This window comes from Temnothorax nylanderi, unplaced genomic scaffold (genome assembly GCF_030848795.1).
Source record: "Temnothorax nylanderi isolate EJ_2023f unplaced genomic scaffold, tnyl_v1.0 TNYL_tig0001_pilon, whole genome shotgun sequence".
Classification (NCBI taxonomy): Eukaryota; Metazoa; Arthropoda; class Insecta; order Hymenoptera; family Formicidae; genus Temnothorax; species Temnothorax nylanderi.
This window is the reverse complement of record NW_027249063.1, coordinates 1936603-1961593: the sequence shown is the minus strand read 5'-3', so window position 1 is coordinate 1961593 and position 24991 is coordinate 1936603. Positions and strand designations below refer to the sequence as shown.

The 24991-nt window shown below is 43.6% G+C and overlaps 2 protein-coding genes across 2 annotated transcripts in view; one reads left to right on the top strand and one right to left on the bottom strand.

Annotated features, from left to right (window-relative positions):
- Positions 1–15400, bottom strand: part of LOC139772879 (uncharacterized) — a 79136-nt gene extending 63736 nt beyond the window's left edge. The window contains exon 1 of the mRNA XM_071706925.1: positions 14484–15400. Within this exon, the coding sequence (XP_071563026.1) occupies positions 14484–14546 (63 nt within the window). The 5' untranslated portion in view covers positions 14547–15400. The remainder of the gene's footprint in view (positions 1–14483) is intronic.
- Positions 1–24991, top strand: part of LOC139772938 (L-lactate dehydrogenase) — a 135013-nt gene that overhangs the window by 43337 nt on the left and 66685 nt on the right. The gene's annotated exons all lie outside the window — the stretch shown is intronic.

The window sequence follows — 24991 nt, the reverse complement described above, 5'->3', positions numbered from 1 at the left end:
CAACTGGTCGCTTCCGGCTGATGCCGCGAGGGAAGTTTGTGTGCGCTGGCGCGCGCTTCTTCGGTAACATCTACGGGAATAACGATAATTTCCCCGCGTTTATGGTCCCGCGGTGTTTATAAGAAGGCGGTGGTGGTCGCGTCGATTGACGTTTTACGGCCGTTTTATGGCGGCCGTTATCGTGCGCGGTGGATTCCCGAAATTAGAAACGAAAACGAGCGCGCTGCGCCTCTCAGCGAGAGGATGGCGAGAAGAGGACTCTCGTTAGAATCAAGGATCGCGAAGAGAGAAAGGAGCGGCGCAGAAAGGAAGAGTTGGGTGCATGTTCCGTGCTCCACTTGGAGGAACGGAACATGAGACACTTGAGAATGCCACGTTGCCTTCGATATCTCTGTTTTTTACAAGTGGAAAGGAAACTTTCTTCATCATTGATAACGCTAACTAGACTCGGAGATATGCTACGATGCCTTTCGGCCCGATTAACTTTACGAGCGCATTTCCGGGTTAAAAAGTGCTTTTATGGCGCTACGAACACGCATTACTTCAAAGAAATGATATCGTCTCTCTATTATGCGCGTGTCTTGATACCCGAAAAATTTTTTTATATTTATTTGAAAGATTCAGTCAAGACATCTGTGGAAAATAAAATCGACACGATGCGATGATCAGTTAGGCCTTTTTATGAGCGGTCGGCGCGCATGATGGACATTGCTTATGTTACGGCAGCTGTCTTCGATATCTTAACTGGCTTTCTTCGCACATGTTTTTCGGGTGACGTGCACTGTCCAAAAAAGGATTCGTGCTGGTGTAAATGTAAACATCGAAACGACGATGTTCACCAGATAAAAATTCGAAGGCATCCCACATATATTATATATGTTGTCATAGATGTTATAATATCCTAAATATCTTCATGTTATTCCAATAATTTATTTCATCGTGGTAGAGTATCTTTAAATATATAAAAGTATTTAAATCCAAGTTTGATTTTATAAAAAGAGATTTTAAATAAAAAAATAAATAATTTAATATTAATATCTTATATTAAATCAAAATATGCTAAGTTTTGACGTAATGTTTAACAGTCAATAAATTCATATACATATATATGATTGATCTCATATCTTATAGAATTAAAAAATTGAACTTGTAATATTGAATTGAGATTACAAATTATACACACCGGTATAATAATTTTGTGATCCCGATTATGAGTTTAATTTTTTTAACTTTATAAGATATGAGATCAACCAAGCATGAGATTTGATCGGTTCAACGATCGTAATTGGCGAGTTGTCGATCACTGAGATAGTACATGAGAAAATTGAGCTTCCTTTACGAACGATTTTCACATCCTACATTGAATTGGATTGAGAATTTTTCGATATTTTTCTAGCAACAGGTCTCGACCGCATTCATAACCACGAACACATTACCTACCTACCTAAGAGAACGTCTATACATTGTTTCTCAGAGAGAAAGGCGGAAGTAGCATCTTTGTTTGTAAGATTTTAAAGATAGAAGCAAGTACATTGCGTATGGGAACACAAATAGAAAGCAACAACTGCGAAAGTGCGTATCGATCGAACGAAAGAATCCGCGAAGCGTGAATGTACTCGTAGAACGCGAAGAAGCTTCAAGATTCGCATAAAATATTTCGTCTGACATATCGTTAGGGAACTTAGAAACGCTAATATAAAGGTATGTTATTTTATTAATGAGATAGAACGCGCTTCAGGGAATACATTTTCAGCGATATTTTTCGCATTCGTTTATTCCGATTCCTTTACCGCGCAGAATAAGCTGTTAGTCCGTCGGAACCTTAACGACGTTCGATAAATCGTAAAAAGGTCCCTCTACACCTTTTTCTGGATCGATTATCGAGCCAGACTCAAGAAGAGTAGCCTTCACCCGAAAGAGGAGAAATAAAGAGAGAGAAAGAGCGTTTGCTCACGCGCGCACGCACATACACGCGAGCAGAAACCCGCGGGAGAGCGAGAGGGACATCGTCGGAGAGCCTAAATACAGGTTCGAAAAGGAGAAACGAATTACCTACGAATCAGTCCCCACCAGCTTTCTCCGTATCGGTCTTCTGCGAGCGGTCCCTTTTATCCTCTTCTTCCACTTCGCTTGGGAAAACGACCGCGGTCTTCTCACCCGGAGGGACTACCTTGTATTCCCTCTTCTTTTCCCTCCCCCTTCTCGTGTCCTCTCTTCCCCCTGTCCACCTGCTCCCTCTCTCTCTCTCTCAGCGTCTCCTCACAGTTCCCCTCGCCTCTGGAACGTCTCCATTAGAAGCCGTCGCGCCTTCGGGGTCCGCGCGGTCTCCTAATTTGCCTACCGATCCGCACGATTTCGCTCCAGGTATCATGATTCCTGCCCCGAAGATCGAGCATGCGAGACACGAAGCACCAAGCAATTTATTTTGAGCCTTTGGTACTTGCGGATTGCAGGCGCTTTGTTGGCCGTCCCTCCCTCTGCTTTCGTGGTCCTGCTGGTCCCTTCCCCTCCTCCCCCCCGTCCGTCTTCCCCCTCGCACACCTTCCACCATCTTCACCGACCGCAATCTTCTCGCCCGAGGTGAACCTGGTATTCATCGTTCTCGTTAGTCGTCGAACATCTTCATCGGGAGCCAATGGATACCGCGACGTCTTAATAACGCGCCTGCCGATCGCCGGGCTTTCCTTCCCCTTAATCATTCCGATTCTCACGACTCGCACGTCGCGGACCGGTATTTTGTTTTGCTTGCCTCCCCCGGTTGCAAATCTTAACTCTTGGTTGGTGCACGATAAGCCGTTATGAAACCCTATCCATAGTAGTGTAGTGAATTCCTCGTATCACATTGTTGACAACTAATATTTTCTTGCTTTATTTAGTATTTTTAGCTTTCGTCATAAAATGTAGAGAAAAACATTAAATGCATATGGTTTGTATTTTTTTATTCTGTAGTTCTTGAATTTTCAATGAATTTATGTATTATGCACTAACAGTTTATGGTAACTATTTGGACAGAGTTAGTTTCTACATCACGCTTTTGTTGTAATTATTCGAGGTGGCATAATAAATTACAAAGTGCGAGTTATTTATATGTCTTTCTACGAGCGAAATATTATTATGTTTAACAATGCATGAATTAAAAAAGCCTAAAGGTTAACAAGTAACCCGTCAATAATATATGAAGTGAATTAATGGTAATTTCTAGAAATTCTCTCTCCCTTTCTCTCTCTCTCTTTCTCTCTCGGTGATGCCAGCTTAAACCGATCAGGCGAAACGCTGTTTATCTTTATTACCAATAATTTCCACGCTTAATATGATATGCGCTTTTTCTGCAAGCAGAGCTTCTCGTTTTCAAGCAAATGCGAAAGGACATGCTTTTATCAAACATTTCGTCGAGTTTTGCAATGTATTCGCAAGTACGATATTTGTTTCGAACTACAGACCGCGTATTGCCAGTCGGTATATGATTTCACCTTTCCTCAGGGATATTCGCAGTTAAACGCGCATGAAAATCGGTAATCACAGTTCGCATATCGCGGCGCACGCTCTCTCGCTTTTGTCCTGCTTTTCGCTGTTTCTCTTCCGCACAATTTGATAAATATCCCGCGCCCGCCAATTCCGTAGAAATCGTTCGGTCGATCCCCGGAATAACGTGCTCTCGTAATTTGCAACAAATAATGATATTAACGTCGTCCATCACCTGCGTACGAGAATGCTCGTGCGGCTGCGCGTTACCAGGCTTAAAAATCAGATTACATCTAACTTATCCTCCGGCGTAGAGGAAAAGAGAGAGAGAGAGAGAGAGAGACCCTACGGCATAAATCACACTCGGACGTGCGCGTTATGCGCGCGCAACGTGTGCAATAGGGAATGGATGTAATTAGAGCGCGCGTGTCATCTACGCTAAAATGCAGTCCGAGGCTCATTACCGAGGTGCGTGGTAAAAAATGCAGCCGATCATCAATCTTTGTGAGTCTTCCACACGAAGATAATGCCCTACTTATCAAGCTGCCAAGTCGACGATAAACTCATCCCTCGCGACTTACGTTGCCGCCGCCGAAAACTCTGTAATCATCCGCCGTAATTACTAAATAAGTTAGCAAGGCTTGATAATACATTGCAAGAGTTGATTCACGACGCTCCGCGCCTCGTATCAGCGAGTCGTGCGATACCCGTAAACACAATCTCTCAGTATAATATTCCTATCATGATGCTTGAATTATCATTTTGATGAACAGAATTATTTGTTGACGATACCTGCCTGGATAACTTTAATGATTATATCTTTTAATTAGTGGATCCGTACTGCATACTGCGTAGGTTCGATCTAATTCACAAGATATAAATTGAATTACAATTTATTTTATGTGTATACGTGTTGTAAATTGAAATAATTTCTGTGAATCGGGTCTTGCTTCGAATTCATTAAAAGTCTTCGTAACCATTCGCCCGCCGTAACCTAACGACGCCATAAAGTCGCGTCAGTGGATTGGCGCCTCGTGTCCATGCCGATCTCCGTTCATATATCTGATGTATATTGATCCTCGACAATGAGTCCGAGTCTCGCCGATACAGTCCGGTCTCTCCTTTTCAAAGCCGCACTTGACACAGCCTTGACTCCGCGCCAGCCATTACGCACGTGGGCGTCCCGCCCGGAGCGTTCGCGAGCCGCGATTCTCCCGGCTCGCAATTGCACTAACGAGTTTCGCAACGCGCGGCGCGGCGGCGAGCGGCCCCGTAGAACGCATCGAACTGTAATGAGGGGAAAATTAGCGGCAGCGCCCCGGCACCGAGGATGGCGGCGGCGCGGTTGCACCACTTGATTTCTTCGTGTAGTGTAAAGCGATTAGCGTAGCAGCAACGCGCCACACCGGCTCGCGCACCGTCGAGAGACTTCCTTATGTCAGGGGCGAGGCACAGCCAAACGCCCGCCTGCACTTATGCGAGCCGGCTCGTACTTAAGTCGAGTTAGGCGTTAGTTAAGCCGGGCCAAGGGCTACCTTGAGCGAGAGGAGCACCGGCCACCCTGCGGCCGCCGTGCCGGCCTCGCGATACGACCGTGGAATGCCGCGCTGTTTTCCTCTTTCTCTCCCTGATTGATGCCGCGAGCCACGTAACTCTCTCGTATACGACGTACTTACGACGGTCGGAGGAAAATCCGGCCTCCTTGAGCAACAGCTTCGCGAGAGCGCTCTGGATGTACCGGTCGAGATATTCTTGTATCAACGCGATCGTAAAGCGCGCGGGGCACGGGTGTGTCGACGATTTCAGACGAAAGATGTATTTCTGCTTCTTATGAATAACTTTCTGGAACATATCTGTTATTGCCTGTTCGGAATCTTTCAGTAATAATCTCGTGTACGACTAACTAATTTTTTGCCACAATATAATCGAAGCATACTAAAAGTTTTGTGCATTTATAACGCGTTTATCATCAGTTCGTAACTTCGCAAGCGTAGAAACATTGAAATGTTATTTTTCATCAACGATATAGTTATCGTCTCTGTTCCACGTTGCGTCTTACTTACTCGCCTCGGCCAATACTTGTGCCAGAGGTTAACGAAGTAAAGGGCAGGGTCTTTGCCAGGGCATTTATCGTCACGATAGTGAGCCAAGGGTTGAATCACGACGTTCGCGTATCTACGAGCGTATGTACGTGTGCGAGAGGAAGGTGCGGTAAGCAAATCGAGGCGGGGGGGACGAGAAGGCGAAGTTACTTCTTATTTATGCCGCGTGCTCACCGTGACTTCAGGGTCTGCCGACTTCGGTGAGTCGTATATCGATTGTGAGAGGGAGAGAGAAAGAGAATTTATGCACCTAACGGCCCTAATACAGGGTTACGCATGTACCAAGAATTACGGCAAAGAGAGAGGGAAAGAGAGAGAAAGGGGGGGCGGAGAAAGGGAGAGAAAATAAAGAGAGTGAGCTCTCAGTCTACGTCTTAATTTCATACTCGATATAGCTAATAATTCCGCGTCGTTTTGATGCCGATCGGATATCGTGCTCGCGACGGTCAATTAACGTTTAACCTTGACGAGTATCGCCTTGCATGTGCACTCAATCTAGTGCATGCACGTCCGGAACATGCTATAGACTTGATTGAGCGATGCGGAATTGTTGATGGAAAATTGGATACGCGATAACGCTATGGTATGATTCGCGACAGATTGCTAATCGTCACCTCAATCTTAACTTTATCAACACTATCGGAAATGGCAATATCATGTTACGTAAAGTAAAACATAAAAAGGTAAAATGTAAAATTTATCAAGTTAAGAGAGTATGAGTATAATATAGATTTTTAACTTTGTAATAATGATCTACAGTTTTATAGACCGACATCAAATTTTTGTAATCATAATAGAAATTTTTGTAGTACGAGATAATGAAAAATATTACTTAAAATGTCTTTAGCGTCTTATTTACTTAGCAAATTTGTAAAATAATATTATTAATCGCGTGATTATAAATGATGTTGCTATTATATAATTAGATAGCAAAATCTCCGTCTCGTATACTTTCGCATTTCACGCCATCGCACTATCTATGATACATCCAAATGCGTTTATACATGTGCGTTTCCGTATATGTGTACTCTTGCCGGAGATACAATGAAACATCACCATGTGAGAAACACTCAGGTGCGCGGTGAATATTCACGGATGTTACTCAATGCGTGAGAAATTATGATCTGTAAGCTGAATAGGTTGAAGTAGGTTTTCGCCCGCAGTGAAACAATAACAATGGAGTCTTATTTCGCAATTTTTCCTAAATCTTCCGTGAATTTATCGCCGTTTGTGTTCACGATAATAATTCGCGCTTACCATAAGCAGTTAACTATCAATGGTACATCAAAGCTATTTCGTGGGATGACAATATGCGCCATAACAGAATTCGATACATCCATTCATACAAAGAATTTATGCTGTAAGAAGAGTCGCCCGTCGGAAAACACGAACATTTAAACGACGAAATTGCGTACCAGATAGAATGTCATGTCCATGCATAAAAGTTTTCTTTACGTTTATTACATACATAGCCGTCGAATGAGAAAATTTCCATAATTCCATAAATGGATCGTTACCGAAGACTGAAGTATGACGTGTTGATTACGAGAACTTTTCGTGCAGGTATCGGATGGCTATATTTTTCTGGCGGAAGAAACGAGCAACGTGAACATTCTTCCTTTTTTCTTTTCGGACTACACTGCTGCATTGTAACACGCGATACATTCAACCTGGCGAAATAATTTAACCTTGTTTTATTCGCCCAATTTGAAATCCAGTTAATATTTCTTTGGCGCCACGGCATATTATGGCTTTACCTCGCGTGACGCTATGTACGAATTAATGTAAACACTAGTTTTTAAAACACACGCAACACATGATGCATATATCTTGCATACCATATATTACATGTGATAATTAATATAATAGCTCACATCCATTTCGGCAAGAATTTCGATTAGCTGATATTAACTCCATATATCGGATTAATTACAACATCGATGTGTATTCGGAATTGCTGACTTAAATTAAACATATTAACATGAACAATTTTATTAGTTATTGATCATGTAGGAAATATTTGACTCTCATTGTTCAATAATTGTTAAATATTTCGTTAAAAGTATTATATATGTTGCCCTCTTTTATTATTAATTTTGTCTAAAAATTATAGAGAAGTGAAGTGTTTGTAAACTTTACTTATTAAATCTCAACTCTTCTTGATATATTATATATTATATTATTAACAAAAGTGCCAATTATTTCTGAAATTGTATATGATATCGTTGATTCATCTACTTCTAGAAAACAGAGAAGTTTTCTGAGAAACCATCATCTCATGGGAAATAATATAACGATGTTAATACAAAATTATTCTAATTAGAAAGCTCGTAATACCGAATGCGAAACTTCCTAATGATTGATAATTGCACGATATCGCAGCGAGGGAGATCATAAATGTAACGTCGAGATTAGCGCTTCTGTGATTTCCTTGTTCACGCACTCTCAACGATCAGCGATTAACAATTATAATTATTCGGCCGAGACGCGGCGGGAGACGCGACGAGCGCAGCAAGCCGCTCGACGATTTCACGACGACGGCTTGCATATTCCGCGCCGACGAGGCATTCGCGTTGCTGCTTCGACGCGGCGGTTGCAGCCAATTTGCGTACCTCTATAAATACAGGTACTGACGCTGCGCGGCGCGTTACTTGCGCCGGGGAAATATACCTAGGCGTTCGGTACCCGGTGTATGTCCGTATTATACATAATGCATGATTCGCTGCGCATCTCGCCTCCTGCGAGGAGAGAGAGAAAGGGAGAAAAAAATAAAGAGAGAGAGAGAGAGAGAGGGGGGGGAGGAAAGTCCTGCTAAATCGCATCCTTCCGCTGATTCTTCCTTCCCTTGTGTCGCCCGAATCCGCGGCGGATCCCGCTAATTAAGGGACGAGAGATACTCGACGTCGAATTCTTGAGAGGGCTGCGATAAACGGCGTGTTTCCATTTCCAGGCGGCGAATTACAGTAAAGTCACCCGCGATTACCGTCGTCGAGGTGGGCAGAAGGCGCGGCGTGGTCAGCCGTTTTTCCGCCGATGATTAAGTACCGATAATGACGCGAATATAAGTATTCGCGTAATACGCCGGACGATCCGATCCGGTGGCGTCGACCGCGCTGTCTCGTACGAGGAAGATAAATTTCGAGAAGAAGGTAATGAGACTTCTTGCCTCCGAATTCCGTCTTATAGGGACATTCTTCTTGCGATGATCAGCAGTCATGTAACGCCATCAACCGCGCGGAAAGAATTTCGAACGGTACTGCGTGATGGATATGAATATGCGGCGCAGTTTGCAAAATTTATTGCTCGCGCCTAATGTTTACGATCCTGTCAGTTTTACGAGTTTCGACGAGTGATCGCTTATGTACGATTCGATTAACGATATTGACGTTGACATGGCGGTTTAGACAATCAGACGTCATTTTACGTTTTTTTTTATCCTCGGCATTGACTGGACAAGTTTGACGTCTCCTTGCGTTACTTCAAAACGACGAATAATCGTAATATAATTCTATTACTGTTATTCACTGAGCGTTGGAAGTAATTTCAGGATGCGGCATGTCTTCGTTATGTCATCTGCGTACGTTTTGCGCCGCGCGATCTTACGGCCTTAAACGCGGGGTAATTTTCATTCTCGGCAAGACCTAAGCGCGAGCGATCATTTACGCAACGAATGGGGTGTAAACTGTAAATACTTCGCCGTTCTTACTCCCCGTCGCACAGAGTCCCGCTGTTAAGAAACCCAGAACAAGGTCTCTCGCGCCGTGCTTCGCCTTTCTCGTCGTTGCTAACCCAGGGTCGCGGGGGCATCCTATCGCGTAAATCCGCGCGGCAAGAATTTCCAGGGAAGCTACGTCGCGATGCATACATATGCATGCGCGCCTACTGCGTATAACGCCAACGCCGGTAGACATCGGATGGAAAGTAACTGCCAATTAGCTCGAGTCCCCAAGGGAGGAAACTTGAGTACTCGTCGGGCCGAGTTGCACATTTTACCGATGACTCACTTTTCATTGTCCCTGTTCCTCCCACAGTCGATAGTTTCCCAAACTTGGACCCCGCCCGCTACCATGAAAACGTAACAGCTGACAGCGTAAAAACGTCTTGCAAGCGTGGTAGGAGGATGAAATATGTCTGCGGTTCGCAGGCTTCCGTTCGATATGGACACGCGCGGCGTTCAGTGTTCGCAGGAAAACAACAGATGCGTGAAAAGTATCGAACGAAGTACGGTTTTATGATCGACGTCATAGCGGAGGGACTAAGGGTACTGTACGTTTGCGGTTGTATTTTATATTTTAATACAATTCACAGAAACCACGACGTCCGCTTTATAAGATTCTGAGTAAGCAAAGCTTTTATTTTTTTTTGTCGCAAAATCCGGGGAAGGTCTATCTTAATCTAACGCGAGAAGAAATTTACAAGACCGCAACGACCCTAATGAGATGCGATACGCGTGCTCGAGAGCGAACATGTACTCGCGTAGCCTTGACGGCAATTAGATAAGCAGTACTCGTCCGGCGATAAGCTACGAGAAGCGGTAGGTGTACGCGCTTGGGTTTCCGACTCGTTGATTCTCGTGCGTCAAGTTGACGCAGAAGTCACCCTGTCGGCATACATATATATTTCTCGACAATCATGCAGAAATCCGGTTCTTACGGTAATCGAATCGGATGACAGGAGTAGGTAAACCGCGCAACGAGTTTTGCGCGCGCACAGGTGCATCGATTACGCGTGTGTCAGAAAATACATTATTTATGAGAGTTGCTCTCCTGACGAAAGCGACTTCTGCATCGCTCGTATTTCTACTTTCGCTGCTGTAACCTAGATGTGTCAATAGTTATTCTTTTTACTTATTATATCCTTTTATAATTTAATGATTCTCGTTACATTATCGTGCGTTCGTAAGTCATGAAATATTATTTTTACTTCTTTCGTGCACGCAACGAATAAAATTTATATTCAGTATAATCGTATTTACAACACTTAAATGTAAACCAGTTAATGTTGACCATTAGATTTATCTTCGTAAACTACCACATCTCTTTCCCCAACGAAATAGGCTCACATTATAAACATTGCCATAATTCATCAACTCATTTTGTCGTGAAAAACAAAACTCGAGTTAGGGTGATATCAGTAACAGCTGGTCCATACCTCGCCTCTTCTGATCGTTAAGTCCGACGTACCCTCGGAAACCTCCATCGCGATGGACGATAGCCCGCTCCTGTACAACGGGCACGCACATGCGAGGCCTGCAGGTGCGCGAGCGCGTGTATACACACGCAGATAACGACGTTCTTGAACGCAGATCGCGACGTAGATTTATCTGGCGCGAAGACCACTGACGCTGTTTCCTCGCGCCACCGACTCCTCCCCTTTGATAATCGTGTGTGTGAGAGGGCCTCCCTCTCTCCCTGTCTGAATTCCGAATGTGGCGAGACACGGAGGTGAGGAGAGCAAGCGAGAAAAAAAACTGCATCATGACCGTGAAGGAAAGGGGACAATATGTGCTAAAAGATGTTTGAATTAAAATCCAGAACAAAAATACAAAATACACCCAGAATACATTTTAATAATATACAAATTTTTATTCCTTGATTTATAGAGGTTTCGATATTATGCCATTAAGTACTGTAGTTTTAAGAAGATGTATTCAAAAAACAAATCTATTGTTTTTATATGTGTGCAAACATCTGTGTCGTTTTATCAGTTCCGCGTTTTTTATTCGTGATTTTTAAAACATTAGACTGAAAGCTGTTGATCGTGAGTTCAGAAAAAAAGCTTTGTTAATCCAAAGCAGGGAGAAGGAATTATCGAATTCGCAATATCTGTATAGCAACGCTAAGAATTTATGTATTTGCATCAGATCTTCTGTAGACTCTTCATCTTTGGGCATCGTCCTAAGGGCTCATGTATGTACACTCCAGGTGTTTGTATAGGCAGCAGGTAATCGAAGCCATACGATACGCCACAATTTTCTTCGGGAAAAACGAGAAGATTACGTAGTGTATGGCGTCGAGTAACCGGTTGTAGCAGAATCATCTAACTGTTTAAAGCACAGCGTTGATAGATCTGGTCAAATGTGCCGGTCTCTGTGAGAACGCATTTACCGTTTAAAGAAATATTAAATAACCGTATACCTCAATTTGAAGTTTAATATCGCAAGTAGAATTTCACTAATGTATTTGCGATTCATGTCTTTTTTAGAGAAAAAGCTGCAACATTAATTTTATATCGCTATTATTTTATTAAAGAATGTGATTATATTCGCATCATTGCTACCTGTCGCACGCTGGCATTACAATAATTTATAATCGACATGTATCATTTATGACATTCTTGACTCAATGTGCCATTCAATGTACTTATGTAATCGTAAACTTTGAAGACGATTACAATCGCGTTTCTCGCAGCGCATATTTTCTAATTAGCAACAATAGCTGCGTTCAAATCAAGCCGATTTAACGGCGCAAATTAAACGCATTGAAATCGCGTCTGTCAATCGCGCATTGAAAAATGTCGAGGCTACGTGTACCCGTTGACGTTGCGGCGTGATTTCGTTCCGCGATCGATTCGCAAGGTTCGCATCTCGGCACTTCACCATACCATTACCCGCACGAAGAATTAATGTTCGCGCGGGGAATAAATTCCCCTTTACATGGCAAAATAATTCTCGTAAAACGCGCACGCCGCTATATTCATAATTTAATGGCCATAATTTACCGATAGCTATATATCCCGAGCGGTGCTCGTGCCTAGGCAAAATATTACGTACGTCCGTACTTCTTGGCCGCTACAGCGATATAAATGCTCCGCCGCGGATGGGCGGTCTTGATCGCGGCACGTATAAGCAGGTAGGTCAGTTAGCCGGTGAAAATTGCTTCAGCGCGAATCCAAGGTAGTCATCACAGCCCGTCTCTCTTTCGCGCACGCATATAGACAATCCCGAAAGCGGTACGCCGTCATTACCATACAGAGAATGCCACACGATGTAAGTGTATCTCGCAAATAATGTCTTAATCTCGGAAACATTATTCGCTAGACGGAGGTACGGAGATAGGCAGAGCCATTGTCTCGATCGGAAGTGTGTTTGTGCTTCATTAATACGTTGAATACTACGCCGGATATAACACACTGTACCATAACAGACTAGACATGAACGTCTGCTATATTAAACCGTTCAAATAATCAAACATTGTTTCTAGTTTCGCTACGGCTTATTTATTTTCTAGTAAATTATTAACGAATCTTTGCAAATCTCATAAATCCGATCAGCGAAAAGTTTGCGTAGATTGGATAAATTAAATTGACATAGTCATCATTCTTTCAATTAATTATTATCGAACAGTCTATTACTTATTTATTTAGAAGAACATTTGAAAATGATAAAATACTTGGCGGAAAATAACTACAAATCACATATCACTATTTGATTAAAAGAGATATTTTACATTGTGCAATATATCAATTTTCTGTAAATATTTATATAGTATATCCTACATCATTATCAAATTCCAAAACAATCTTAAAACATAATCTCATGTGATAAATTTCATGGAAGTTGATAAAATCAATTATTTTGCACCTGCACAAGCATTACGGAAGCAAATTATAAAAGAACTAACGACAGAAATAAATGTCAAGTAGTGTTTAGCAATTCACCCATTCGTCAGCCAAAAGCGATAATCACGTAGAAGAGGGCTCCGACCGTTAGAATGACGTTGTTTCACGCGGGTAACGATCCTCGAGATCTCATTTACAGTACAAATTAGTCGTAGGCCGGTCCTCCGTCCTTAATGGCCGGTCGGCACGCAAAGAAGTTAAGTTTAATGAAGACCGCGCGTTATCCGTGACGAACCGTGCGCGCTCGCGTTCGCAGCCGGTGTGTGCGAATGTGTGCGCGCCCATGCTCTCAGCAGTACGCCGGCTGAATGCGACTTAAACGAAGATTTATGCCGCGACGCGTAAATATAAACAACAATGTGCAATCCCCGGGCGCATTGTCCCGCGATGGTAGACGCGTGAGAGTCGGCCAATGCGAACTAATAAGCTCCGCCGTCCACGGCGGCGCGGCGCGAGGGAACGCGCGCGCTCGGCGTTGCGCCTCTCCTTCGCGTGCACGCGGCCTCTGGACGATGGCGATCCGGGCACCGGCTGCCGTGTCTCCCGAGACTAATCGACCGGGGTGCAACGAGCGCGACCGAATCTATCCTCGTCTCCGCGAGAAGGCCGTTTTTTGCGCCTCGCCGGCGGAAATTTGTCTGTCGCTGCCTTAATACACCGGCTGTCAGGCGCGTCGACGGTGATCCATCTCGGGATACTTTTGGCCAAGTAGACGAATTTCTCATTTCTCATACTTCAATTCGTCGTTTTGCGATTTTTACAACGGCACCTTTGGCGCGGCAGCGACAAGCGATTCGGCATTCAGTTTATAATTCATACCGCACATTATTTGTTTTTCTATCCGTTTTCATAAATGAATTGGTTTAAGTTTAGTGAGATTTAATTAACGATTTAATTAAATTTAATTATTAAAACTCTCGTGATCATATAAATAAAAAAAGAACTTTTTGAAAACACTAGTGAGCCGAAAATTAAACGATAGTAGGAAACGAAAAAAATATTTACACCGTCCGAATATGAGTAATAAAGCAATGTTTAAATCAGGTTTGAAAACAAGAATATATAGCGAAAGAATATATATAGATATATAGATGCTGCTCGATAAATTGCGAAATTTGATAGGATTCCAAGAGATGCCACATACGCGCTCACCAAGTATCGTGGAGCGTCGGTGTGTTACCGTGAATCATATCGAAAGGAATTGTGCAATTAATTTTCGCGACGGATGGGAGCGGCGGATAAAACCCGTAAATCCCATTTCCGCTTTTACGCAGGCCAGCGGCAACGTGTAATACTCACACTTATGTCCTCCATACTGCAATTTCCGACATGCATTAATCCGTGATTGGCACAAATTTCCATGGGCGTCGAAAACGTAGATAAAGGAGGCAACGCACACCAAACGACGTATACTGTCACTCGTAGGAAACGCGCTCCGTGCTCGCAATATTCACGTGATACTCTTCCTCGGGTAAATCACACGCTGATCGGCTCAGCAACAACATCGAGATCTTCTTCCTTCCGCGATCATCACTCAAAGAAACCGGTCAATCTCGCCACAAAGACCACATCGGTTGCGCTTCGTTCCGTCGTCTCTGGGGCCTCATTGACTCGCCAATGACACTCACCGAGAGTCACACCACGTTCGCTTCTCTACGTCGTTCCACGTCGGTATACGGCACAATGAGGGAATACGCACACGCGATGCTCACCGCAAGATCGCCGGGAGGGTCGTCGCCACCGCGACACGACGACGGCCGCGGCAGCCGGGGTGGTCCACGGAGCGTGACATCCTCCGTATCGGTCGTCGAAGTCTCCACACGCGCTTTCGGAGAGACTCGCGAACAGACGATGGTCCGGCCACCGGAATCGCGAGTGCACTTGCCCTCGAAACTCGAGTCGCGCTCTAAAGATCTCACGTCGGCCTTAATCATCCGCGGTCACCCGACTCCGCGACTACGAGACGCCCGCGAAATCGGAGTCAGTTCACTTGGCCGGCTTCGTGAATAAGTCGCTCCACAAAAGCTGTCGCCCGAACGACAGTCGTAGATGCCTGACGTCGTCCCCGTTATCGGGCCCGCACGGAACACACCGGCTGAGAAAAAAAGGCCGGGACCACACACAGCCGCCAAGAGGTGTTCGGGGATCGCCACGGACGTTCTCGGGGAACGGAACGATACGGGCGACCGCGCCGTGGGAGAGAGAGCCAAGCGTTCGCCGGCTCGGGCTGAAACTCACTGAGTCGACTCTTCTGGCTGGTGCCCGGCAGGTCTGCCCCGCGACGCGTCGTGGTGAGGGATCGTGGGGCAGACGGAGAGGGGAGTAAAACAGGCAGGGAGAGAAGGAGAGAGAAGCGAGAAGCGATGTGGTAGAGCGAGAGACGAGGGCGAAGGAGGGTTGTGGGGCCCTAACCAACGTGTCCCCTCCAACCGGCCCACTGGGTGCCCACGGGCTCCGACCATTATCTCTTCTCTTAGGCAGCTCTGCTTTGCGCGAGAGACGCTACGTGGGGCAAGGGTACGGGGAGGGGTTGGAGGGCTTTATTATATTTACGAGGCGTTATCGAAGCAATCCAACAATATTGATTCCGCGCCGCGGAGCGATCGACCATCTCAAAGAACGCCCAGCCACGGACCCCTTCTATGCTCGGTACATTTATACGCTACCGCAGGGCTCACGGCGCCCTTATTCTTTTCACTCTTGTGCGCTCTTGACTCCGAGACTTTTTATTTCGCTCGCCTTTCGCCTTTAATGCCAGCCGAATGCGATCGAATCGCCGCGCGCACGTTTTCCCCCGCGTGAATTACGCGGTGACCATGGGCCCTCCGTTGCTGCCGTTGCTTCTGTTGTTCCGCTGCTGGAGGTATTAAGGTGGGTGGGGTGCTTCATAAATTCGACTAGTGATCTTGATCGGGATCAGGCCGGTTTAGGGACGGGCAAGGATAATACATTAATTTCATTATGATTCTCTCATTTATGGTTAGTTCGCGTGCAAGGTCGCAGAACGAAAGATAGAAAGACAGAAAAGAAGGGAAAGAACCATTTATTATTTTTTAACATTTTACAGTTTGTCATGCTTTAATCATAAAACTTAATAAGGCTTTATAAATTTGAAATATGTATTTTTTTGTAGTAAAATTATGTAAAAAATCTAATTTTTATTACTAGGTACAAGATACTAGCGGCATTTTATAGCATATTTATCAAGAAAAGATGGATATCGAATTGTTAAAAAAATTTGTCACTAAAAATGGCGATTAAAAGTTTGATATTTTCTTATCAAAATATGTTATTTTCGTTTACTGAGTCTCTCTGTTGTAACTACTTTAATGGTTCGAGAACTTAAATATAGACGTAATATTTTATGAGTGCTCTGTATGAGAAGTAGGTCAAAGTCCTTGGTCTCTATAATTTTAATTCCGTCGCTCCGAGACTCGATACTTTTATGATAATGTTTAAAGTTTCAAATTCTACCCCGACACCATACAGCTTCGCGCATATAAATTATCTCATTAAGAACAAGAGTAAAGAAACCCATCATATTTTTCGATTCGCACTAACTGCTTCGCGTCATCGTAAACATTATGAAACAACACTGTCCATGTTTTCGCACAGTTACAACTGAAAGGTGTTACATCTTATTTTTACGATAACCATAAAAGGATGTTGTCAGATATTTATCACGTTTACGCATCTAATTTACGCATCTTGATATTGCGCAATTGCACTGTGTTCTACTTGGCGTTGTCGCGTCGCTTAATCGAAAATTTTAATTATAAAGCATTATAAAATATTCTACTAATTAATTTTACAAATAGTCTAATTTTTTGAAAATTCAGTTTTAGATTAATTTTCTATCTTAAATTCTTCAGTAAATAGATGTTAGAGATAACAATTTGCATTTGTTATAACTTAACACAAAATTATAATATAATAATACGATATTATGGAATTAAAATAGAAGAATGCAAAGAAGAAATAAAGACTACGTATACTTTAGGCCATTTTTGCCTTAATTCGTCAGTTCGTGCTCTTAACGTAATCTTCACACATTAATTTCTGCCAAGTCGCTTGTAAAATTACATTTTGTGCTCCGGTGACAACAAGGACAAATGATATCATCAGTAATACCGCCACAGCTGTAATAACGTATCAAGATCGTAAGAAGCGTAACGATCGTCGGCACTACCTTCCAAAGAAGAACTGTCCTGATTACCTCTTACACGCCCATTTGCGTGGTTGCGGTTGGGTCATGTTAGAGACAGAATCTTGTCGCGCGCGCGGATGTGTGGGTGGGTGGATCGCGTAACAGCTGATCGTCCTCGCTGATCGGAACGCCAACAACGACAGCGCAGGAAGCTGCGGACGTCCCTGTAGTGTTATCCATTTGTATGACTCTCGGAATTTCATCCGTGTTCGATTTAGGCGCGAAGATAACGATGCAGCTTCTCTCCCTTCCACCCTCTCTGTTTCTTTTTCCTCTCGTCTCTTTGCTTCAGCGTATATTCACACTGCAAAGTTCTAGTGTGTTTAAATTATTGAACACATGCGTACGCATGCGGAAACGTTACTGATGTAGCGCGTGAGGTTGCTGATAGAGAACTAAACACAAGGATATACGTCAGGCAACAGCGTAATCAGAGAACAGGCTCGACTGTGAAGATCATGGGACATGTTTTAAGGAGACATAGCTCATAAATTTCAGTTTTATATAGCGAGAGTGAAAATAGCCATTGCTAACCACTGTATTTACTTGCTTAAATCTTTATCAACATTTTTCCAATAACAATACATTTTGTGATAGCATTTAAAAATTGTATTATGATAATGTACTTTGAAAATCATCTATTTCAAAAGAATTGTAAAATTTTTATATTTAATTAAATTTGACAATAATTTTAAAATATTTAAGAAAAGATTCAATCAAACATGTGCAATCTTTCCTGTATTTTTTCTTATGTATGTATTCCTGCTCACTTAATTCTCTATTATGTAAGTTTTTTTCTCTATTGAGGAAGATACCAAAGTAATGTAAAGCTATTGGATCTCTCGAGTTGAACTGAAATATACAGTTATAACGTTCAATGCGCGCATGAATGGAGTGTAATGCACTTAAAGTATGTCCTCCGTAGCGGAGCCGAAGCAGCTTTCCCGCTTGGTTTCACGAGACGCGATTTACGGTCGTCGCGGTGAGAGAGGCTCGAAATCGTGCGAGCACCCTTCGCTTACGCCACTGACAGACGTAGGAAGTACAGATAGAAGTAAGAGGGGGAGAAACACCCGCGCGTTCCCTTAATCCCCGTGAAAGCGCATGATGCGCCCGCGGAAGAGCGGGGAAGGAGACTTGATGAACTTGCCTCGTGAATCACCTCGCCTATAAAAATCGGCGCCCGATGCGTGAGAGAGATAACGTCGGGGAGGAGCGGTAACAACAGGTTTGCTTATGTACGCACGTACGAGACTCCGGTGAACGCGAAGGGAGACGGTGGTAAGCGCGACGGAGAAAGCGCTCGAGCAACGCGACTGCAACACGTGCATCGCGAAAGAATGTGCGGAGGTGCATGCGGCGGTGTCCGGAGCGCATCGCGCGCGCGCGCGCGCGAGTGTGTACGTGTGTGTGGCGTGTGTGTCTGGCTTGTGTGCGAAACGATATATACGATATACGGAACGCGACGCGTATACGCACACGCGGATACGTAATACGGCGTACTCATACTTGGCACATGACCTACCACGACCGCATTGCTTGGTAATGTTCGAGTTCCACGCAGGTTGCGTCGGCGTGGCGCGAGGGTGGCGCTCTATCCACGTCGTGTTACGTTTATTGTTGCGTATACGTACGCACGGTGCGCTCGCCGCCGCGTGCGTTACGCGGCGCATAGTGGACACGAGAAAAAAATGAGGTGGACGAGGAGAGCTAAAGAGAGAGAGAGAGAGAGAGAGAGAGAGGGCGAAGGGTGTGCTTACATGCGTGTACGCTTACACCGCCGGCTCGTTGTTCGAAAATATGATGGGGGGTTTCGCGATGACTCATGAGAAAAACCAACGATCGCCGCGCTCGGTGTTCGTATCTTCCCCGTAAATATTACCGTGTGCAGGTGCAACGGTTCCGCATGCAACATGAGACTAATGCGTTATGTTGTACGGCGAACGAGACGGCGGCGTCATTACGATAGAAATTGATTAATCAAAAAAATTGTATTGTTTAACATGGGCACGCGTTTAAAGTTCATAGTTTTAGACATTAATCAAAAGTTATTCGTCGTAGTATGTCTTACTGCGAATGCGAATTTATAATCCACATTATCGTCATACAAAATTAATGATATAGCTACTGTCTATACAAAATATCGTTAACGATCATTTCACGTATTTAAAAGTCCAAATTTAGTTTAATTATGAATTATGTATCTTCTTTCTTTATTTTTTATTTTAGTTTAGTATAGGTATAATATTATTAACCAGATTGCTCAATATCCTTTTATATCGTTTTATTTCTTTTCGATTTTGATGTCAAATTAGATTACCTTCAGTCTGTATTCTTCGTATAGGATTATCCTCCGACGTTACGAAATTCTTAGTATATGACAATGAGGCTTAATTAATCAAATTGTTTCGATTAATGGATTTATTATAGTGAAACGATTTTTACATAATCGTTATTTTTAGTACTGTTTCATACCGTTCTATTTCTTTTTGATTCTGATGTCAAATTAGATTACCTTCACTCTCTATTCCGCGTAGGATTATCTTTCGACGTTACGAAATCCTTAGTGCATAACAGCGGGGCTCATATGTATGACTCATGCGCCACGCGTGCATTAAACTCACTGAACGCATAAATTAACGATTGAAATTATCAGCCAGGATCGTCGTTGATTAACATATGACTTCACACATGGTATTTCATCGCATTCGTATTCGATTAGTTGATCGAATGTCTTGGCGCGGTTTAAGCGCCTAGTTCGATGCCAACGCGACGGATCGTAATCGATTATGCGACCACTATTGTGAAACGCCTATTGTTCGACATTCCTCTATTTCTCAATGATCTTATTTCAATGTAATCTTTTTTCTTCCATGCTGCCGGGGAAATCATTTTTCTCTTTGGATGTTGCAGAGTATTTAGATCAATATACTCATTGCGAAAGACGAGTTGCAACATTTTGTGTAAATCGTGAGACATCTGCCTAGAATTGATGAAAGAAAGATGCGCGATTGTGACATCGGTTACTGGTTGATTCTACATTTTAAATATTTTTCCTACATTTCGCAATCATTCAGCTGAAGATATAAATATATGACTATAAAGACATGAACATATAAGCTTATGTTAATCTATGATTATGAGATTTGGAGCAATTTTGAGATTCTCTTAAATATTAACATTTATTTATTAACTTTTCCATGTAACTAAAAATTGAAAATTCCGTTTGAGTAAAGAATTTGTTTACTAGATATTGTTTTCCGAGTTGCGTTACTTACAATAATTTATTAGCATCTAATAACAAGGAAGACTTTATCGAGTTATCTTTTACGTGATCGATGTGATTAAACGAGCGATACTTTTGAATATGGGTAAGGAAGAATTATAATAAAGGATGCGCTTACTCTTTCACATCCTTTCATGAGTAAATCTAAATTATCGGATCGCTTCCTAGGTAGGTGAGCGGAACTTTTACCAGCACTTTTCTCACGTAATTTCAGCGGCTACGATAAAAAAAAAGCAGGATGCGGAAGGGAATGGGTCGCTAGTTGGCTATATCGGCGCTCCTTTAACACCGGTTCTATAAAATATATCCTCAGGCGCTGCTCGCACCATCTCGCTGCCATGTAATAGGCGTGCCTGCGGTGTGAAACCGCCGGACGTGTTTAATAACCGTGAAAAACATTATATCTTTGTTGTCACAACGAATCGTTAGTACGCGCCACGAAAACCAAACGTCATGAGTCAAGTGACGCCTAACGCGGCACCGTCATTAAACGCCTACGAGAGAACACCCGTCACGGTCGCTGTTGATGAAGTTTACTTCCGGATGTCGCGTCGTTTTACACTTTCAAGAGACGAAATCGATCTCTGTCGTGTGGATAATTTTGAGAGAATAAAACAAGGAACATAGTTTGAAAATACGATTCTAAATACGTTCGTTAAATATGTTCATTGATGTTCTTGTCAAATCCGATGATGGCACCGACCAAACTTGTACCTGCAAACTTAAATCATGGAATCCATAGATATCCGAGGATATCGATACGTTCGATAATAATCTTTATCGACACTTCTGTTGCTTCGTGTACGTGCACGCGCTTGCATCGCCATCGGTGTGTTAGTGACGACGATAGCATTGCGCCTCGCGCTACTCCATCCATTCTACGCCGCTTTCATGGTACTCGGGAGCTCGAGAGATCGTATGCCACTCTATCGTATCCGGCACCGGAGCGAGGGTCAAGGACCAAATAAGCGCCGGCATGCAAATACACTCATGCAGCGACATCGTCGTAATGGTAATCCTAATGATTGCGCAACCAGCGGGGAACATCCTTCTTTCCATATCGCAAGACAAAACGGACTCTGATATTCGTCGAGATAATTTAACAGACTTGAATTCTTATCGAAACGTTGACTTTGCGACAGGCGCGCTCATTATGCGGATCGGAATGTCGGAGGTGTCGATCGGAATGAGTGAAGTATGAACGCAATTATTATGTATGTATCGATGCCGCGCACGGAGCTGGATATTAATGCGTGGTCTGGTCGATATCGCGACGCGTATCGCAACGTTTATTTATGTTGACGTTACGCTCATTATCAGTCGTTCTTTGAATTTTTCTCGGTGTCCGATCTTGCGTTCGCGAACGCATTGGAGCACCGATTAGCGCCGTACCCGGCAATTGAGTTGTACGTAAATTAACAATGAGAAAAGCGACGGGTAATCGTAATCGATCGTCTCTCGACGGTGGGATCTTACGAATCAATTCTTGGAGATTCGAATGCTCGGCGCTCGAGTCATGTAAATTCATGAGGAAGCGCGTACGCACGGTCGGGCGACGCCGCAACAAAGTACCAGCCAGCGAGTTGATCGTCCTGCGATGATTAATCGCGCTCGCGACGATAATTATAACATATGTGCGAATGATTACTACCTTAAGTAACCATACGTTACTTCTTATCCCGCAATAAGTCATTGCTGGTCGGTAATGGTCGCAATACTTTATCGTCGACGCTATTCCCCTCCCCGGGTAGACGTGTGGTCGAAGGTCCTGACTTCGGGTCCGATACCGAGACCACTGGCTTTAATTAGTCCGCCGTGATTGCGCGAACGTAAAGGGAGAAGAGAGAACGCGAAAGAAGTGAGGTCCACCCGGAGAGGCGTCCCCGAGCATGATCTCCCGACGAGGATTTTATTTGCGCACGCAAGAAAAGGTGCACGCGGTGCACGCCGCGGCTCTCCGGTTACGTTAGCACCGCGCATATTTATCCGGGGGACGTTTATGCTCGCCAAGTGTTTAATTATCGCGATATATCGCGGCTATGAACGCGAGAATAATCAACGAGGATTCGCAGCTTATCACTAAATCACTATCGTCTACGAGCAGGTTGAGGTTCTTATACGTTTGAGAGGAGGCGAACGGGAATAAGGAGAGAAAATAGGGCAGAGGAGCAGGAAGAGAAGAAGTGTATCGACTTATGTTGGCTCGCTTAGATGTGTATTAGGTTACTGGGTTAGTTTTTATTAACACGCTTCTCTGGACTTTGTTTCTCGCCGCGACCGATTAAGATTGCGAGCACCTGCCGTGGAAAATAACTTAAGCCGCATCTATGCGATTTAATTTTTTATCGTTACATCGTTTCGACACAAATATCTTGCTTGAAAAAGTCTGATAGCATTTTTGGAGATTGATCTTATTGTTAATGCACTGAAACTATTCATTTGCTTATACAGATTAGCATATCATTTCGAAGTAAAGAAACTTAATGTTATGTTTACTATTTCCTCAAGCAATGCCGAGTAATATAATTATTTACAAATAGACATGTAATGTACGAAGTATGGGCAGTACATACTGGCCTTGCAGTTGATCGCAACACGCTACCTAGTTTCTAATTATCATTTCATAGTTACAAGTGGTCGTAGCGGAATTATACGGTGGTAATATAACGATGAAGGTACCGCGCATTCCAATCGTAAGATGATACGTTTGCTACACGCACTGTTCGGAGAAGAGAGAGAGAGAGAGAGAGAGAGAGAATGAGAGAGTCGCGGGTAAATAACACGGGCACACGTTTCTTTTCTCTGATTATAGTTTGATAACGTCATAGATTTCGTGGCACGTATAAGCACGTCTGGTGAGATTAAGCGCGTTGATTTACAGACCAAACAAACGACTCGTTATAATATCGGCAATACGATATTACCTCGAGATAACGGAGGTGTTAATGAGACGATTAGTGGCCGAATGCGATAAATTGCTCGGGTTCGAAGTCGCGATGATACGTTATATTAATTGATCCGTATTAATCGCAGTCTCCGCCGCATTTTATCTCACTCTCTCGTTGCCACCGATATTTCTGCAGAATGCCGCGAAGGAGACGTCGTATCTGCAAGAACGTCGAAGCGGTAGAACGCGTTAGTCCTACTGATGATTTGCTCCAGATCTAGGAAACCTACCGCGGAGAACCGTAACGCAATGGCGTATGTACTGTAATAAAATATCGAGAGCAGACCCTTTAGGATACTCGAATGGGTTATTTTATTGCAAAGATGTCTGGTATAATTAGGCTCGATGTTGTGCCGAAACTTGCTCCAAATTGCAAATTATTATTTACAAATTACGAGTAGGAGTTTTTGTATTTTCAATCTTTTATATTTTAATTCTCCTTTATGAAGATATATCTTATTATATATAAAAGCTGTAGGTACTTGTAATAGTTGTAATATTAATTGTCTTCTGATATGAATTTCCTAACAATGATAGCGAACAATCCATTTAAACAAAACAAATTTAATTACAAAGATTTGCAGGGATTGATGTTGTAATTTATGAAATATTTAATCGTATACTATAACAGTTTTATTTCTTAATTACCTTGTTGTTATATTTAACGACTGAAATTGAAAATTTATCAAGTATTCAGCTTAAATAAAACATACTCATCAATCGGTTAACACTTTTGACTATGTCTCGCGCCAATGTACGGCACTGGACCAAATGCATCGAAGGGTTTTAGGGCGATAAGGAGGGAAAGAGAAGGGAACGCTCGGCGAGCATGAAAGTCACGCGACTGCGGCGCTGGGGCTCCTTTTTGCCGATTCCGGCGGCGACGGGTACGAGAGAACGCCACGAAGAGATTTACTCGATCGTACCGTAGAAACGGGGTGAGGGATCAGGTGGAAGGAGGAGAGGCCCGCGAGAAGGAGGCAAAGGGCGGAATAAGACCTGAAACACGGGATTTACACGTGTATTTGCTAGTGGCGCAAACGTGCATGCACGACGCGGGCGAGCCGCGGAGTGTTTATGGTAATCCTCGCGAGCAGGGTGGCCTCCCTTCCTTTCTTGTTCTGCTTCTTACTGTTCTCGGTTACGGGCTACGCCTGACTACGCCGTCTTTTTACGCTTCCCCGTGCGGTGCCCGTCCCTCCGCCTCCTTTCCACGTTCACCACGACGTTCTCATATTCTTCCTTTCTGCACTTTTGCGATATCGGCGATAGCGCGGCGCGTCGCGTCGGCAGCCGTTACGGTGTCGCGAGACGTCCCCCGGTGGTTTCAAATGATCCCTTTATCAGCGACGAGATCGGGGAGAATG